The 18,938-nt window shown below is 37.6% G+C and overlaps 1 protein-coding gene across 8 annotated transcripts in view; it reads right to left on the bottom strand.

Annotated features, from left to right (window-relative positions):
• The window catches only part of apaf1 (apoptotic peptidase activating factor 1), a 185,178-nt gene that overhangs the window by 123,493 nt on the left and 42,747 nt on the right, over positions 1 to 18,938 (bottom strand). For all 8 annotated transcript variants that reach the window (XR_006315078.1, XR_006315080.1, XR_006315079.1 and 5 more), the window contains exons 9-12: positions 12,226 to 12,393; positions 11,364 to 11,495; positions 7,936 to 8,049; positions 64 to 248 (exon numbers count right to left, since the gene is read on the bottom strand). Coding sequence is in view for 4 of the 8 variants with exons in the window: in XM_043713625.1 (XP_043569560.1) it covers positions 64 to 248; positions 7,936 to 8,049; positions 11,364 to 11,495; positions 12,226 to 12,393 (599 nt within the window). In the remaining 4 variants the exon portion in view is untranslated. The remainder of the gene's footprint in view (positions 1 to 63; positions 249 to 7,935; positions 8,050 to 11,363; positions 11,496 to 12,225; positions 12,394 to 18,938) is intronic.

Below are 18,938 nucleotides of genomic sequence, written 5' to 3'. Positions count from 1 at the left end.
TATCAGTGATTATATTTGCTCAATTAAGCTTCAGTTTCCATTATACCACCTTTGGATACTAACATCCAATCCAGGTATACAGCCCCTTTTTTGGCTCGTTCCACAGCCTGCAGTTTTGCTTGCCGGTACACTTCAGAAGAATCAGGTTGACAAAGGCCCAATTGCACAATATCTGGAAAGGGTTTCTGCACAAGAAGATGGCCTTTCAAAGACAAGAATTCTTGAAAATTTTCCCGTACTATACTGTTCTGTAAAAGAAGCAAGATATCAATTTTTACCTTTCTTAAATTTATATTTTAAAAAAATGATTTCTGAAAAGGTGATGTTAAAATGTACTGCATTGTAAACTTTAAATCTCAAATTGAACAGAAAATAACAACGACATATCAATCAAATATGGTAACCATATTAGTTTGAATTTTGCAATAGAAACCATGAAACTGGCAGCATTCACCACCACATTTTGTATTTTCATTCTCAATTGTTTGCAGGAGTCTCTCATTTTCAATCACAAGTTTTTTAAACACTATTCCCTTTCTCTTTCTTGATTTGCATACCTTCAGTCACGTATGTATACTAGAATATGGTCTATCCAATACTGTCGCCTTGTACAGCCTGATAGTTAACTTTAAAAACACAGGAGAAGATTCCTGCAATTGAAAGACTATTCCCTATTCAATCATTCTATTTTTTGCAAATTTCTCTATGTTTACTTTTCTCTTCTCAAGTTACACAGAAATGCATAAGCTGGGTGTGTTTGATTCTACCTGAAGGATCAACATTGACTTCCTGATATAAAAATCTCGATATAGCAAATCTTTACTATGGAATAATTTACTGCATCCCAAAACTTAATAAATTGTTCAATGCTGAAGGAGGATCACGGGATCTGAAATGTTCACTCTTATTTCTCTCCACAGATGCCACCAGACCTGTTGAGATTATGCAACAATTTTGGTTTTGTGAAGGAATTTAGCATTTTTATTGTCTATGATCAGGAAGAAGTAAACTGTGTTTGAAAACCTGTCAGTTTTTGATGATATTACTACAACTGGAAAAATTGGTGATTGTTAGTGTTTAACATGTATAATGTTTCAAGTAAAGAATGTGGAGAGAAATTTAAGACTTTTTAAATAATTCAAAAATTAACAGGAAAACATCTCCAACGAAAGAAACATCCCTATCTTAAGGCTAAATGGAGCTTAAGTGATACTGTCAGACCTGTGGTGGTATGTTTAACTATTTTACTTTGTACTCAAGATTTTTTACCAAGGTATTTTGTACCTAATACGTTTTATACAGGTACCGTGTACCTAAGATGGCACCAGGAATGGCGACATTGTACACTTTTCACTGTACTCCTATATCCCTGTACTTGAGTACATGTGACAATAAAATCTAATTCTAATTCCAGTTCTAATTCTAATAGTGCTAGGATCACACAGCTATTGTTTCTACCTGATTCTATCGATGTTATCCCAAAGTAAAGAGGATCAGCCTAAGAACAAAGATACCCATATTTCTCAGCACCAGTCAAATATTGAGAGAATTATTTTCATAATTAGTTATTTTCTCTGCCTGAGATCCAATCAATGTTGGGATCAGGCTATGATGCTCCCTTGGTAACCCTGATTCTTTGCAGCATATCACCTTGCCTTTTGTCATGAGTGACAATCAGACTATCTACACTCAATCATATTACATAGAGGTAAATGGAATACAGATGTCTTTTCATACTGTCACTGGCAAGACAACTAACGAGTAAACTCAAAACATTGATTGTCTGATCTGACTATCATCTCAAACAATGGAAGATCATACTGCTGTATATACAACCATTTCTTATACAAGTGAAAGTAACTTGTAAACATAAGGATGCTCTCGTGTACAAAAGGCAAATACAGATATCTTGGAAAATACAAACTAATAATTAACTTAAATCCCACCACTGTAGAATACACTATTCAATTTCTAAGCAACGTATTTTACATCCACAGTGTAATTAGGCATGTAGTTCCGGGGGTTTTGAGCCAATGAAGGAATGATGTGCATCTGGATCAGGTGTGTTACATGGGGGGAAACTTGCAGGTCACAGTCATAAAGCACAGAAACTGACTGTTCGGTCCATCCAGCCCAAGCCAACCATGTTCCCAAATTGAACTAGTCCCCCTGTATGCATTTGGCTGATACGCCTCCAATGCTTTCTTATTCATGAACTTATCCAAATGCCTTTTAAACATTGTAATTCTACTTGGATCCACCACTTTCTCTGGCAGTTCATTCCACACATGAACCACTCTGTGCAAAAAAGTTGCACCTCACGGATTTTTAAATCTTTCTTCTCTCACCTTAAAAATATGCCCCCTAGTTTTGAACTCCCCCCACCCTCAGGAAAAACCCTCATGATTTTATAAACCTCAATAAAGTCACCCCTCAACCTCCTACACTCCAGTGAAAAAGATGTCAGCGTATCAGCCTATTTCCATACCTCAAAACCTTGATTATTTTGCTGTCCTTCAGCTGCTTAAGCTAGTGGGCTTGGAAGGGACTGTCAAAGGAGCTTTCTTGAGTTGCTGCCTTTCCACCTTGTAGATGATACACAAGTCTGCCACGATGTGGTGATGGACAGAGTGAATGTGGATCGTAAGCCTTCTTGTACTTATTGCAGTTTAACATATTCAGAACCATGATTCACAAGATGAAATACTTAGCAGCCTAACATTGCTTTCTCATTTCTTATTGAATATTCAGATAATTACTGCACTATGTTTTGATATATATACATTTAACTTTATCACCATACAAGGGCACATTTCATTACAACATAGCCTTGAGGGGTTCGGTTCACTGATAAGAAATTTGTCAACTGTTCTCTCTAGTTACTGTACAATTGATACAAGTATGTCAACCAAATGGGAAATCATAGATAAGTCTGACAAATCTAATTAGAAAAGGAGATTATGACAATAATTCCATATTTGTTTTCAATATATTATACAACTTCATTCCTGTTGGGACCAGAGGCTTACCCTTCATATGTGAACAATGGAAATTCGAATGCATCGTATTATCCTGAAGCAACTTAAAAGTTAACCACAATTTGAAACTTCAGGCAACTGTTGTAATTAGTATCCCTTTGTCGCTAACCAGTTTTGAATTATTGCAGACATTTATTAAACTGAAAGTCATACCAGCCATTTTACAATAAAACTGACTGACATATTTTCCCTTAAATCTCTCATTCAAATGTTTCCAAATATCCACGGCCCCTGTCCTTATATTCCCAGGGCTTTGCTCGTAACCTCTCATCTTACACAACAGCAGAATCATTTCCATTATCTTCAGTAATAACTTGCAGAATCCTGTACATGCCCTGATAGTAGGGTTTGTTTCCTCTCCAAGCACAAATATAGCTCCATTCAGTATTCATTTCTTTCAAAAAAACCAGAAAGGGCTTTGGCATCAAGAGATGAGTCACTCTTGAAAAAGGAAGGGTTAACGAGAGAACAGAAAGTAACCTTCCAATTCACCATCTACTGTAAATCTGCATCATCTGACCACCATACATACAATTGGCCTCCATTTATCAAAGATCCACTACTTCCAGGTCCAACTACTTTCTTTCATCTCTCTCTCCACAAAGGAGGGAAATACAGCTCATTATGAATGCACAGTGCAGTCCCTTCATAACAAACCCTCTGCCCCATATCTCCACATGAATGGTATTAATAACTGACAAGCAATAGAGATTGCTCTGACGATGCTCATTCATTTTGCCATCACTCATGCAAATTTGTAGTAGCTCAGAAAGATACCCTAGGACAGCAACCACAAGTAAAAAGACCATAGAATAAAGGTTCAGCTTTCCAGTCAATATATTATTTAAATGAAGTGCTAAACAATACACAAACAGATTTTTTCTTCTGTTATCCAGTTTAGTATCAATTTAGTGCCTTGATAAGATGATAGAATCTCTCCTATACAGAAAGAAGCTATTCAGCCAATCAAGTCTACAGCGATCTCCAAAGAGCATCCCACCCTGACATGTATTTATCATGGCTAATCCACCTAGCCTGCATATCCCTGGACACTACGAGGCAATTTACCATGGCCTATGGAAAGAAACCAGAGCGCCCAGCAGAAACCCATGCAGACACGGGAGAATGTGCAAACTCCACACAACAATGCTAACCCCTGAGCTACTGTGCCATCCCTGTCTTGAACATTGCTGCAAGGGGTTGCAGTTTAAAAACTAGAATGATAGGAGGATGCTCATCAAATTCAATAGAAACTTTACAAGGCATTTTGACTTAGTGAACACCTAATGCCTACTATTCTTTATGCAAACACACTGGAGTCTAACATATCAATGCACTTTTGCTATCAACAGCCTGCAATCAAAACGGGGAATGATTTTTCAATGCACGTGCTTCAATTTTCAAGAATTCACATTGACAAAAAATGCAAAATATTCAACATGTGTAAATTCTACTTATCATAAATGTAGCAACCAAACCTGGGACTGAAGACTCCATTTAAAGCTATGGCTACTTAATGAATCACATTCGTATACAGAACTTAAAAATGCTTCACATATAATGGGATAGTTAGGTAGGCAAATAGAACATCCACCTTGTGGAGTTAAAAGATCCTGTAAATATCAGTACGAGTAATAATCAGTTAATAATGATCTTGTAGAAGTTTTAAGGAGGTATGCTTGCCAGATTCTATGCAACTTGAACCTCAGTACGTTGTGCTCTGATCACTGAAAATCCAGATTGAACAATGACATCCCCAAGCTGGGCAGCCACCCTAACAGGAAGCACAATTGGACTTGCTGTGCTTTTTTCCAAAGACAGCATGCAGCTGACTACTACTGTTCAAGTCTGTCAATTTAAGAGCAACGCTGACAATAGTTCTTCCAGGCTCAAAAAACAGCAGCAACCTAGAGACATGAAGAACCAAAGCTAACAAAAACTGAACATTGCCTGTGGGAATGGGCTTCACTGTGGCTGCGTGTGCTTTCGTTAATTAGTTTCATCAGGCTGGAATTGAGTGGCATGAGTTCCCAGTTCTGAAACTACAAAGCTTTCACTGAATCTGTTGCTGCGCACTTTGCTTCTGTATTTTCTGTGATGAAAGGGAAGATGCGAAACAATTGACATCTTAGGGACTCAATGAATGCTCAATTCCCAACAACTCAATATTTGAATTCCTCCAGTCAGAATTTTGTCCCAGCTACAACATTTAGCCCTCATCAATTCTCAAATAATATCGAATTTGATTGTAACCATGGTAAACCATGCATCTCATCTTTCTCTGATTCATCTGCAGGCTCTGGCATGGTGGATCACATCATTGTCCAGCAGTATATGTTCCCTACCATCCAGCTGGATGGCACTGCCTGCAGCTGGTTCCATTCTTAGCTGTTCAATCATAATCACAGTAACCCTCCAACTCCTGTCACTGTCTTCAGTCTCCTCCACAAACTCTGTTTGTTGATCACCAATGCCCATCCTTCTCCCTGAAGATTGTCTCAGGCTGAACTCGACTGTTTAGAACTACTGTGTCATCACTGACAATCATGAATGCTGGTTTGTACATTTCCTATATTTTCTACAATACACTGCACATCACTATATCAGCCACTCGTCAGTTTTTAAAAATACTGAAACAACTTTCTGCCATTTTTTCGTAACAAATGGTTGCGAATACAATTCCAGAGTTGTCCCCATTGCTACTGGATTAACACTGCCAACCACCAAACACACAATATTTTGAAACAGCTTTCGACAACAATCTAAGTTAATTTATAACCATGCAATTACAGATATTTCAAGAAAAGGGACTTTAAATGAACTGACTGTCCTTTCTCATGTGATGTTAATTCTGTGATCTATATATATTCATATACTTAGGAGTTTGAATTTTGAATTGATGGCATGCGGGTTTCTGTGTATATGAAAGAATTTAACAATTAACCTTTCTGTAGCAAAATTTCAAAACCGAATTTGGAATTAATTTGGGTAGCTCACAGAGACAGATGTACGAACAGCTTCTCTTGGATAAGGGGATTAGTTCAGAACAGTTAGGAAATGGGTTACTTCAGTATTTTAATTTGAAAATTCCAGACCATAAATGTTTGATTAGAAACCTAGCATTTGATTATTTAAAACAAATGTTAAATTTGGTTGTGAGAAATAATCGAAGGAAAGGCTATCAAGCTCTCAAGATGGGGAATTGAAATAAACAGTTCAACCTACACATGAGAAAGAAAGGACTGAGTATTGTAAAGTGATGACTCCTGGAATAGATAAGATCTTATTTTGCCATGTGTTTTGAAATTGTTCAAATTTTACTATATGTAAATAGCTTGGTTTGTTCAATTTTATCGTTATTTCTGTTGTGTAGTAAACTCGATGCATTGTTAAAAACAAATTTACAGCATTATATGTTTATGTTTCAGTGAAAGGCCGCCATATTGATTTTTTAAAAAATCTGATCTATCAAGCCAGATTTCAGTTTGGGATCTGATTTGTTCAATAGTTAAGCTGCCACAGTCCCAAAGGATTGTGCGGTCATTAGACATCCATGACTGGTGGTGGTTTAACTCGAGGGTCACCATGCCTTAGGTGAGGGGAGGAGGTCGAGAAGGACAAACCTTCATGAGAACCTCAGCCATCACAGGAATTGAACCCATGCTGTTCAGTAGTTACATCAGCTGAGTTCATGACACTTAGCATATCAAAGCTATTGAAACAAATATTGAATAATAGATGGGACTGCAAATAGGAATTACAGGGTGCATAATATTGCTGTAAATTAACTGGTGTCTTTTAGTGAAGTCATTTATCATGTTAAGCTTATTTTCCATCACTGGCAATGAACAACTTGCTGCATGTCTCATATGCATAATTCTAGGTTCATATTCACATTGAAGTTGATCTGTCTCAAATTTGTAGCCCAATTTGTCCACATCTGCCTTAATTCTAAGCTGTCTTCCTTGAATTTGTCCTCTTGTCAACACACGTTGCCTCACCACTTTTTGTTATAATAAAAATGACTTAAGTTATATGAATAGTACAAACATCTGCAAATCAAAATCAAGTCTCTAAAAAGTCCACTAAGTACTGTTATAACTTTCTTTATTTACTCTCACTCTTTTCTTTTGAATATTAGAAAATGTTTTATTATCTACAAGTCTGCAGATGTACCTCATGTACCTATGAAATTCCTTAAAATACTAAACAGAGTCTCTCTCGTGGTAACGTTGATCCAAAAAGAACCATGATGTCTGTGCTGTTGCTAGGTTTCCCACAAGTATAATCCAATTTAATTTTTTTCTCTATAACCTTTAAAGTGATTTTATTAAGAAAGAACCTGCACTTGTTTATTATTGCCTCTGCCCTCAAAACTTTTCAAAGTCGTTCACAATCAGACTTTTGAAATGTCGTCACAACTATAATGTTGGAAATGCAGTGTGAGGCATAAAAGTTTGAAAATTAAAATTCTGAACTTCCGTTTGGTAAGTTGAAAGAATAATGCAACATTCCATGTTTCAAACTTTTACTGTAAACAATAGCTAAAAAAGGTATCAGCTAAACACTATTTCTTTTCTGTATGAAGTTAAACTATATTCCCATAAAGTATGTTCCTGTTTGTATACTAACCACCAGTCAACTATCTCCACAGAATTACACTCCTTTCACAAATAGTCCTCAGTTACTCCTAGCTACCAAAGGGCTCTGTATCCTTGTTTCACCAAGTAGTAACTTGAGTGACAGTCTCCAGGCACTTTTGTCAGTATAAGGAGAGCTTCCAGTTTCTTTTATTTTGGCAGGTCTTGAGCCAACAGTTTTACCAGTTTTTCTGCTGATAAGCATTTAACAAATGCTCACATATGCATTTAACATTTTAAGTCACTGTGAAACATACCTCTTTATCGAGTATATGCCTATATTCCACAAAGTCATTTATCAACTGGGCTGGGCCCATCAGTTCAGATTTGGCCTTTATCCAATCCACTGAAAACATGAGTGAATAGAGTTCCTGTGAAAAACATGTATAAAATTCAGCATGCTTATCTTTGATAAAATAGTAAAGTAAAAAATAGAACTCAGGCTTTAGAAACCAAAAGCATCTTTAGTTCCCAAGAAGTTAACCTATTAAGTACAAGTTGCAAGTGAAAACGTTCAGAATGATGAAAAAGATCATGTAAGCAGTTTAAACTGCTGGTTGTATTTAAAATTGCTCAACCAAACTGCAAGAGTTTAATTGATGCTGGGAAGTTAAACGAAGTACCTTGCATATTGCATTCCACCTTTTGGGAGGTAGAACCAATTTATTGACAAGTTGACCCAGTATATATATGACCTGCAGTCAGACAATCTCAGAATACTACAGACTTTTGTCAAAATATAACATGGTCCACTGCACACAAAACGTCAGTTGAAGGATGAAGTTTGATAACTATTTTTGCAGAAGAATGAAACTTGGGGAAGGGAATAAAAGGACAAAGCCTCAATCAAATATATGGATTACATTATATACAATTAGTGACTATGGAAAGTTACCCTAACAAAAATGCATGAGTTTAACATTCTAGATAATTAGATTGACTTGTGAGCATATGTCTGCTGAATAAAGTTACTCGGCTTGCTCTATTTCAATAACTATTAGCATGATATTTTAATTGATTTATTTATAATTACTACAGTGCATTATGGAGAAATTAGAAAGGCTCACCTGCATTCATTACATTTGAATAGTTATAAGGAAAGTTGAAACGTTCACATTAAGAACATTTCCTAGTGAAAAAATCATATTACTGAGGTCCTAACACTGAAACACCAAATTCATTAATCTATAAAATGAGAACATTTTAATACACCAGCTTACTTAAGTAACCAATTCAATTTCTAACAAAACTTTCATGCAAAATTTATCCTTTGATGCAATATTTATTATCATCTCCATTAGAAGCATACAGAAAGATTTTCCCATTAGGAAACTGAATTTAAAACGTCAATCACATAGAGAACTTTACTATATTTAAAGGTAACCTCTTAATTTTGAAAAAGTATTTTATTCTTTTCGAGTTGAGTTGCTAGGTATATATAAGAATGACTTTACAAACTTTACATTCTGATTGTTTCACTACAGGAAAATGCAATCACTACCCAAGACAATTGAAAGATTTAGGTTCCAGCTGTCGATAAGTGTTTTCAAGGCAAATAACAACTCTTCAGTACCTACAACCTTTGTTCCAATTATAGATACATACCAAGATATGCACAATTTTTGCTAATAATTAGGATTTACATCATAAATCCAAAAAGTACTTGAACAGCATTCCAATGTCCTGTTTCAATAAAATGGGTGTCATCTTGTAAATGGACAACGACAAAGCAAAGTAGCTAAAAACGTTTCTTTCATTAAAAACTAGGAGCAGGTGTAGGAAATTCAGCCTGTCGAACCTGCTTCACCATTTAACGCGATCATGGCTGATTTCATTTCAGCCTCAACTTTCCTGTCCACTTCCCATAATTCTTTAACTTATCACTAATTAAAAATCTTCCATCTCCTCCTTAAATGCCTACAATATCCCAACATCGAACATCCTCTGCGATAATGAATTTTACAGATCACAACATTCAGAGAAGTAATTTCTCCTCAACTGAATTTTAAATCTACCATCCTAAAATTATGACCTCTCATTCAAGATGTCCCCATTAGGGAAAACATCCACTCCACATTTACTTTGTCAATCCCTTTAGTAGCTGATATATTTAATTGAGATCTCCTCTCATCTATACTGTAAAACTTTAGAAAGTATCAGTGTAAAATGGTCAATTGCTCTTCATATATCAAGCCTTACATCTCTGGAATTAATCTAGTAAAACTTTTTGAACTGCCTCCAATGCAATTACATCCTTCCTCAAGTAAAGAAATGAAAACTGTATGCAGTATTCCAGAAAGTTAAACATCACACATCAGGTTATAGTCCAACAGGTTTATCTGGAAGTACTAGCTTGCAGAGTGCTGCTCTTTCATCAGGTAACTAATGGGGCAGGATCATAAGACACAGAATTTATTGCAAAGATCACAGGATCATGCAATTAAAACAATATATTGAACAAACCTATACTGCTGTTAAATCTTTCATCTTTTAGAATGGATTACAGGTTTTGGTTCATTAAGGTGTAAATTCCAGAACTTCTTTTTAAGTCACATTCTCAAGATAGAGGTTTTATACTAAAAAAAAATGACATCGCAGCTCAGACAAACTATTAAAGGTGAGGTCAGAGTCTGTCTGTATCCCAATCTTGAGTCAGACTGGTTCTAGTTACCTGAAGGAAAGCCAGTACCTCCAAATAAACCTGTTGGACTATAACCTTATGTTGTGTGATTTTTAACTTTGTCCACCCCGAGAGTATAACTGAGGCACCTCCACATCATGTATTCCGGGAAGGCTCGGGAACTCTTACTGCAGCTGTACAAGGTGCTGTGAGTCCACATGTGGAGAATTGTGAGCAGTTTTGGTCACTAGAACGATCACTGTTATGGAGGGATTGTCTTATGAACAAAAAGTAAACAAGTTGGAACACTAATTGTTGGAATTTAGAAGAGTGAGAGGTGGTGCCATTGAAACTACAGGATTCTTAAAGGGCTTGACAAGGTAAATGTTGAGTGGATATTTCCCCTACAGGGCGTAGTCTCAGATTAAAGGAGATCAAGTTAAGACTGAGATGAGGAGGAATTTCTATTCTCAGAGAGTTGCAAATCTTTAGAACTCCTTGCCACTGGGAGCTGTGAGAAGAGTTCTTGTTTGAATTTAAGGTCAAGATAGATAGATTTTTAATCAGTAGGGGAAACAAGAGTTCCAGGCAAAACACAAGAAAGTGGACGTGAGGATTGCTGGGTCAGCCAAGATCCTATTGAATGGTGTAGCAGTTCAAGAGGCTGAATATTGTTTGATACAATTCCTTGGGATATGCAACTGCATAAAGGATTCTGCAAAACTGCAATGTGTTGTTTGGAGGTAATATATAGAATACCTCTGAAGAAACAACGGATAAACATTGGAACAAGTATGGAAAAACGAAATGGGATACAAGGTAATAATGTTTTTTTTAAATTACATAAACCATTTTACACTAAGAATACCAATTCAATTCACGGGAAGACCTCCATAATACATGGATCAACTAGTCGACTGATAGTTTCCTATACCAGTCATATCAAATTATGGTGGATTGTATAACAATTTTCAAATGACTAAAAATTGTTACTTACACAAGTCTCTAAATGGAACAAAAGTTGCTGATTTAAAAAAAAGTCAAGGTAATTGAGTCTGCACGAACCTTGTCCATATTCGCTTCAGCCATATGATTTGGTAGAAAACTGTACCAATACATACAATCTTCATCAGAAGGTGATGGAAATTGCCCTTTATATATCTTGTGATATTGCTGAACCATTTTTGCATGCAAGTCCTGGGAGAAAAGCAAATATGAACTGAAGCTAACTCAATGAACAATTTCAAAAGATTGTAATAAAATGCAATAAAGTCTGCAAATACACCAGCATCATATTCACCTATTTTTCAGAGGTCTCCGTTAAATTTACAAATAGGTGTCCTACAGCAGCTTTGTGCCACAATTGCAATTTTAAGATAGAAGTAGACGGAGCATGCACCACACATGCTCCACCCATTTCTTTCAGATACTGAAAGAATTTAACCAGCACTACTTAACAGGTTCCAGAATTTTTTTTTCATTTTGTGGATCCAGATGGAGCAGGAACTGGAGAACATAAAACCAGTTCTATGGCACCACCCATACTCACTCACGATAGTCTCCAGGATCTTCTTGCAATCAATGAGCTGCAAGTGAGGCAACAGTGAAGTGAGATTGAAAGTAATAAAGCTCTGGGTTAGCTCTCGTGGGAAGCACAACCCATTTCAGCCAGACATTATATTTCATCCCCATTGTGCCCCAATTGATCAACAAGGAAATTGGAAACTCACAACACCAAGTAAAATTGTAAACACAATATTCAAAGTAGGTTATATTATCTCGTGTGACTCTGATATTACTGAATATACATTTACCATAAAATATCCAAGTTCCAAAATTATACTTCCACCAAGAAGCCAGAAATACAAAATGAAGCTGCAAGCACATGAGCAAGAGGAAGAATCATGTGAAAATAAAACAAATCTACCGGAAGCTGATTGCGATATTGTTCAGTCAGGAAATCCAACTGTAAATCATGCAGGTAATAATGAAAAGATTTCCCATTGCGGTCACAGAATAGTAACGATTTGTTGACAAATACTTGTAGGATGTCTTCCACTTCTTCTGTTTCTAATGCCCACAGAATACTCAGAACCTGTTCCAACAAAAATATTCATAGTATAGCAAATGAAATTACCACAGAAACAATAAAAACTTGTATTTTTACTTGCCTTTAACATAGCAAAACATTGTAAGCCAAGTCATAGGGGAATTATCAAACAAAATATAAAACCAAACTACTCAAGAAAATAATGGGGCAGGTGACCAAGCTAAATGCCTCAAAAGAGAGAGAAGTAGAGGGGTTTAGGAAGGGAATTCAAGAGCATGGGGCCTTGGCATTTGAAGGTACAGCTGCGGATAACAAAGGTAGTAAAACCAGGAAAGTTAAGCGCTCAGAATTGGAGGAGGGACAACAAAAACTGCAGATGCCGGAATCCAAACTGGACCAGCATGAGGCTGGAAGAACACAGCAAGCCAGGCAGCATCAGGAGGTGCAGAAGTTGACATTTCGGGATTAACCCTTCTTAAACTGGAGGAGAGCAGATACCCCTGAATGCTGGAGTAGAATACAGAAGTACAAAGAGATGAGACTAGAGAGATATTTTTTTTAAAAATGACAATTTTAAAATCAAGAAGTTGCTTAACTGGAAACTAATGTAGGTTGGTGAGTTCAAAAGTGATGGGTGAATGGGATTTGTTGCCTTCATATTTAACAATCTTTGTGGGCTTGAGTTTGAAAGATTGGAGATATCTGGATTTTTGTTTTACAGGGTCAATGAGAGAGCATGGTCAACGTCCAAGGTTATCTAAAGTGCTAAAGAGTTCATCAATCCATTAGCAATGGCAAAGCCATTTCAGGTTCAAAGAATGGCCACTTTCAATATTGATAAATTGATCTTTATTCCAATTTTTTTAAAACTCATTCTCAAGAATGACAGTTTGCTGGCTCTGACAGTATTTCTAGCCATCTCCAACTTCCCTTGAGAAGGAGGTGCTGAGCTGCCTTCTTGATCAACTATAGTCCATTTGCTGTAGGTATGTCCATAGTGTTGTTAGGGAGGGCATTTGGGGAATTTTGACACAGTATTGATAAAAGAAAGGCGATGTATTACCAAGTCATGATAGTCACCATGTATTTACTGCTCTTTGCCTTTTAGATGGTAGTTCTTAACTTGGAACATGCTGTGAAAGGAGCGTTGGTGAAGTTCTACAGTGCATTTTGTAAATGGTATACACTGCTGCCACTGTGTGTTAGGGGTGGATTGGGTGAATTTTGTGGACGTGGTACTAATTAATCAGGCTGCTTTGATAGTCTCAGGTTTTTTTGCAAGTTAGAACTGCAACAATCCAGCTAAGTGAAGTGTATTCTTTCACACTTCTGACTTGTGCCTTATAAATGGTGTATAGACGTTCGATGGTCTGGTGGTGAGTTACTTGCTGCAGAATTGAGTCTCTGACCTTCTCTTGTAGCCACACTATTTGAATGGATAGTTCAGTTCATGTTTTGATTAATACCAATTCCCAGGTTCTTTATCCATCAATGAAAATACCATCGAATGTCAAGGGGTGATGGTTAGATTCTCCCTTGTTGGAGATGGTAATTGCAAGCTCTTGTGTGGCATGAATGTTAATTGCCACTTGTCAGTCTAAGCCTGAATACTCTCCAGATCTTGCAGCCTGTGCATGTAAGGAGTCATAAATGGTGCTGAATATTGTGTAACAATCGGCGAACATCAGCCCCTTCTGACCTCTGGATGGAGGAATGGTCACTGATGAATCAACTGAAGATGACTGGACCTAGAATGCTACCCTGCAGTGATGTTCTGGAACTTAAATGACTGACCTCCAACAAGAGACAAAGAGTGTGGTGCTGGAAAAGTACAGCCAGTCAGACAGCATCTGAGGAGCAGGAGATTTAATGTTTTGACCATAAGCCCTTCATCAGCAATGAGCCCCTCATGCTCGAAATGTTGATTCTCCTGTTCCTCGGATGCTGCCTGACCAGCTGTGTTTTTCCAGCACCACACTCTTCAATTCTGATCTATAGCATCTGCAGTCCTCACTTTCTCCTACCTGACCTCCAACAAGTACAACCATCATTTATGATAGGTATGACTCCAATCAATTGATTCATCAATGACTCATACTTTGCTAGTGCTCCCTAATGTCTGGCACAGTTTATCTTTGACATCTTGGCTGCATTAATGAAACTCACTTCATCTATTAGTTTAGCTCTTATGTCCATGTTCGAGGCAAACCTATAACACTAAGCTATCAGATACTATTAAGGAACACCTGCAAAGCCAACAGGGCTGAATTTGCCATTGCCCTTTTCAGTGCACAGGTTTCTGTCAACAGTCTACCATGTTGCTTTTCTTGAGAATTTTTAACAGTTTGATACAGTAGAATAGCTTGCTATGCCATTTCAGAGAGCAGATAAGAGTCCAACCACTTTACTGTGGGTCTGTGGTCACATGCAGGCCAAATCAAGAAAGAATGGTAATTTCTTTCCTCAAGGATGTTACTGACCAAACATGTTTTACAACAACTGATAATGGTTTTCATGGTCTTCATTAGACTTTAATACCAGATTTAAAAAATTCGAATTTCACCATCTATGTTGTTGGGATTCCAGCCTAGGTTCCCATAGCATTACATGGGTATCTGGAATACTGGTACAATGGTAATACCATTTTACTATTGCCTCCCCAGCAAATTATAAAAGGTTTAGAGGTCTGCTATGTTTGCTTCAGGAAGCCTTCAGGGATGCTTAGTCATTGAGATGTGGAGCAAACGATAGGCTGAATCCAAGAGAGTCCAACAAAAAAGAGCATCAGCCCTTGTAAAACAGCCAAAAAGATGAAAGACGTTTTTTGAGGAAGTAACAAAGAGGATTGATGAAGGCAGAGCAGTAGATGTGATCTATATGGACTTCAGTAAGGCGTTCGACAAGGTTCCCCATGGGAGACTGATTAGCAAGGTTAGATCTCATGGAATACAGAAAGAACTAGCCATTTGGATACAGAACTGGCTCAAATGTAGGAGACAGGTGGTGGTGGTGGAGGGTTGTTTTTCAGACTGGAGGCCTGTGACTAGTGGAGTGCCACAAGGATTGGTGCTGGGTCCTCTACTTTTTGTTATTAACATAAATGATTTGGATGTGGGCATAAAAGGTATAGTAAGTTTGCAGATGATACCAAAATTGGAGGTGTAGTGGAGAACGAAGAGGGTTACCTCAGATTACAACAGGATCTTGACCAGATGGGCCAATGGGCTGAGAAGTGGCAGATGGAGTTTAATTCAGATAAATACAAGGTGCTGCATTTTGGGAAAGCAAACCTTAGCAGGACTTATACACTTAATGGTAAGGTCCTAGGGAGTGTTGCTGAATAAAGAGATCTTGGAGTGCAGGTTCATAGCTCCTTGAAAGTGGAGTCGCAGGTAGATAGGATAGTGAAGGCGGCATTTGGTATGCTTTCTTTTATTGGTCAGAGTATTGTGTACAGGAATTTGGAAGTCATGTTGCAGCTGTACAGGACATTGGTTAGGCCACTGTTGGAATATTGTATGCAATTCTGGTCTCCTTCCTATCGGAAAGATGTTGTGAAACTTGAAAGGATTCCGAAAAGATTTGCAAGGATGTTGCCAGGGTTGGAGGATTTGAGCTATAGGGAGAGGCTGAACAGGCTAGGGCTATTTTCCCTGGAGTGGAGGCTGAGGGGTGACCTTATAGAGGTTTACAAAATTACGAGCGGCATGGTAAATAAGCAAAGTCTTTTCCCTGGTGTCAGAACTAGAGGACATAGGTTTAGGGTGAGAGGGGAAAGATACAAATGAGACCTAAGGGGCAACTTTTTCACACAGAGGGTGGTATGTGTATGGAATGAGCTACCAGAGGAAGTGGTGGAGGTTGGTAAAACTGCACCATTTAAGAAGCATTTGGATGGTTATATGAATAGGAAGGGTTTGGAGGGATGTGGGCCGGGTGCTGGCAGGTGGGACTAGATTGGGTTGGAATATCTGGTCGGCATGGACGGGTTGGACCGAAGGGTCTGTTTTCATGCTGTACATCTCTATGACTCTAAGTGTACTGTAAACTTACATTAGCCGAAGTATATCAAAAGACAAGGAGAATATAGATAATGTCTAATTCTTCTGAGAAATCACATTTGACAAACTTGCTAGATTCCTTTGAGCATCCAACAAGCAGAGTTGATCAAGGTGAACTAGTAGATCTGGTGTATTTGAATTTCTAGAATGCATTTGATGAGTTGCCACACAAAATAGTGTTGCATAAAATAGGAGCTTGCGATATTGGGGATAATGCATTCGAATCGAATGATGATTACAAGAGACTGCCAGTCAGGATTAATGTGTCTTTTTCAGATTGAAAATATGTAACTAGCAGAGTGCCACAAGAATTGGTTCTGGGCCTCAATTATTTACTACCTATTTTAATGGTGTGAAGGAGGGGACAGAGAGTTATTTATCCAGATTTATTGATGATACAAATATAGGTGGGAGGGCATGTTGTGATGAGAACCAACGGAATCTACAATTGGGTATAGAAAGGTTGAGATAGGCAAAGACTTGGCTGACGGAGTTTAATGTAGGAAAGTGAGTCAGCATCTATTCTGCTGATAGAAGCAAAAGGCAGACCGTTACTTAAATGCGAAACGACATCAAAAAGCAGCAGAGAGGATATGGGTGTTCTTTGCATGAAACATAAAAAGTTAACATGCAAGGGAGCAAGCAATTAAGAAAGCAAATGGAATGTTGGCCTTTATTGCTAGGAGTTTGGTGTTTAAAAATAGGGAAGTCAGGTTACACCTATACAATTGTACCTGCAGAACTATGTACAGGTTTTGTTTCTAAATTTAAGGAAGGACACACTGACGTTGGAGACAGTTCAAGAGACTCACAGGACTGATTCCTGGGATGAAGGGGTTGACTTATCAAGCACAGCTGAACAGGTTAGTCCTTTGTACATTAGAGTTTAGAAAAATGAGGGGTGATCTTATCGAAACATACAAGATTTAAAGGGTTTGGCTGGATTGATGTTTTCACTAGTGGGGAATCTCAAACGAAAGGACATAATTAGAGAATTAGGTGACACTCATTTAAATAAGAAATGCAAATGACATTTTTTCTCCCAGGGGCGTGTGAATGTCTGGTATTCTTTACGTCAGAGAGTTGTGAAGCCTAGAACATTAAATTATTTAAGGAGGAGATAAAAAGAAGTTTTAAATATTGAGGGATTGAAAACAATGAGAGACTGACATGACAGAGTTGAGGCTTAGGTCAAATCAATGACAATGTCAGACTGGTGGGCAGGCCTGAGAGGCTGAATGGCCTATTTCTGCTCTTATTTCTTATGCTCTGTTCTTTTTTGTGACCTTTTAAAAAGCTGTCATGAACACAATCACCAAGGCCTTCAATTTTTCTGTAAGCCCTTAATGACATTGGAGAGTGCGCTCTGAGGCAACAAAATTAGATTGATAACCACCAGCGATCTTAGGTGGTTCTTGAGACCAACAACTGCAATGATGAATGGTAGTTAATAAAGAAAGTTCTGCAAGATTAAATTTAAGGTTGATGCATAGAAAGAAAGTAAACCATATCTTTAATGGTTTAAGGACCACAGTGAAAGATATATTTTACTGAATTTGAATGATTACTGGCCAGTATTTTGGCTTGTAATTTAGAAAAACCTTTTGGTTCAAAGTTGATATCTTTAATTGATAATAACAAAATGTCCAAACCACCTTTCGGCAGGGGGACAAACACATGTTGATGTGCAAGATTACATGCTGACAAGCAGGATTAGCATTGTTATTTTGTTCAATTAAGCTTGCAGAAATAGATAAAGGATATTTAAGGTTATATTTAGAGTCAAAATAGATATATTCTTTAATAGGAAACGTAAAATGGCCCCAGTTTTCAGTTTACTTGGCAACCGTGAGTTCATATACCATGCTGGTATTGCACATAAAATAGGGAGATGTCAATATCTTCACATTTCCAGTGGAAGAATCATTTGATATACTGTCATTACATAAACATTTCTACTGGAAACAGAATTTTTGAAAGACAATAATATATATTTTGTGTTGTATAATGCTGATTTATAAAGCATGGGCATATCACTTAGGTTTGCCAAACCCCTTTAGTTACACAAAGTGCAATACCTAGATAGTAGTTATGTTAGCCAGTGCAACTCTGCCTTAGTAGATAACATTTCCATTGATTCAGTGTAATAAATTATGTAAAGCTTTGTGAAGTAAAGCTGCCAAGTGGACCATAAGGCTGCTCTCTCATCAGAGATATATCTATCTATATATAGAGAAGGGATGGGTGAGGGGAGGAGAGAGAGAGAGAAAGAGAGAAAACAGGTGGTGGGGATGTTTAACCGGAAAGTCACCAGCTCTCAGGAGAGGGCTGAAGTTGACAAGGTGAGAATTTCATTGTGACCTTAGCCAGTGTGGGAATTGAACCTACTCTTTTGGGGTCACTCTGCATCACAATCCAGCTGTGCAGCCAAACGAGCTGACCACTATATCTATAGTGATAGTTAACTAAGAGCTGTTCTGCCAGACAACATACTGGAAAAACACTCAGCCACTTTGGCAGCATCTGCAG

This window comes from Chiloscyllium plagiosum, chromosome 23 (genome assembly GCF_004010195.1).
Source record: "Chiloscyllium plagiosum isolate BGI_BamShark_2017 chromosome 23, ASM401019v2, whole genome shotgun sequence".
In the NCBI taxonomy this organism is placed as follows: Eukaryota; Metazoa; Chordata; class Chondrichthyes; order Orectolobiformes; family Hemiscylliidae; genus Chiloscyllium; species Chiloscyllium plagiosum.
Note: the sequence above shows the minus strand (reverse complement) of the source record. Positions and strands in the feature narration are given on the sequence as shown.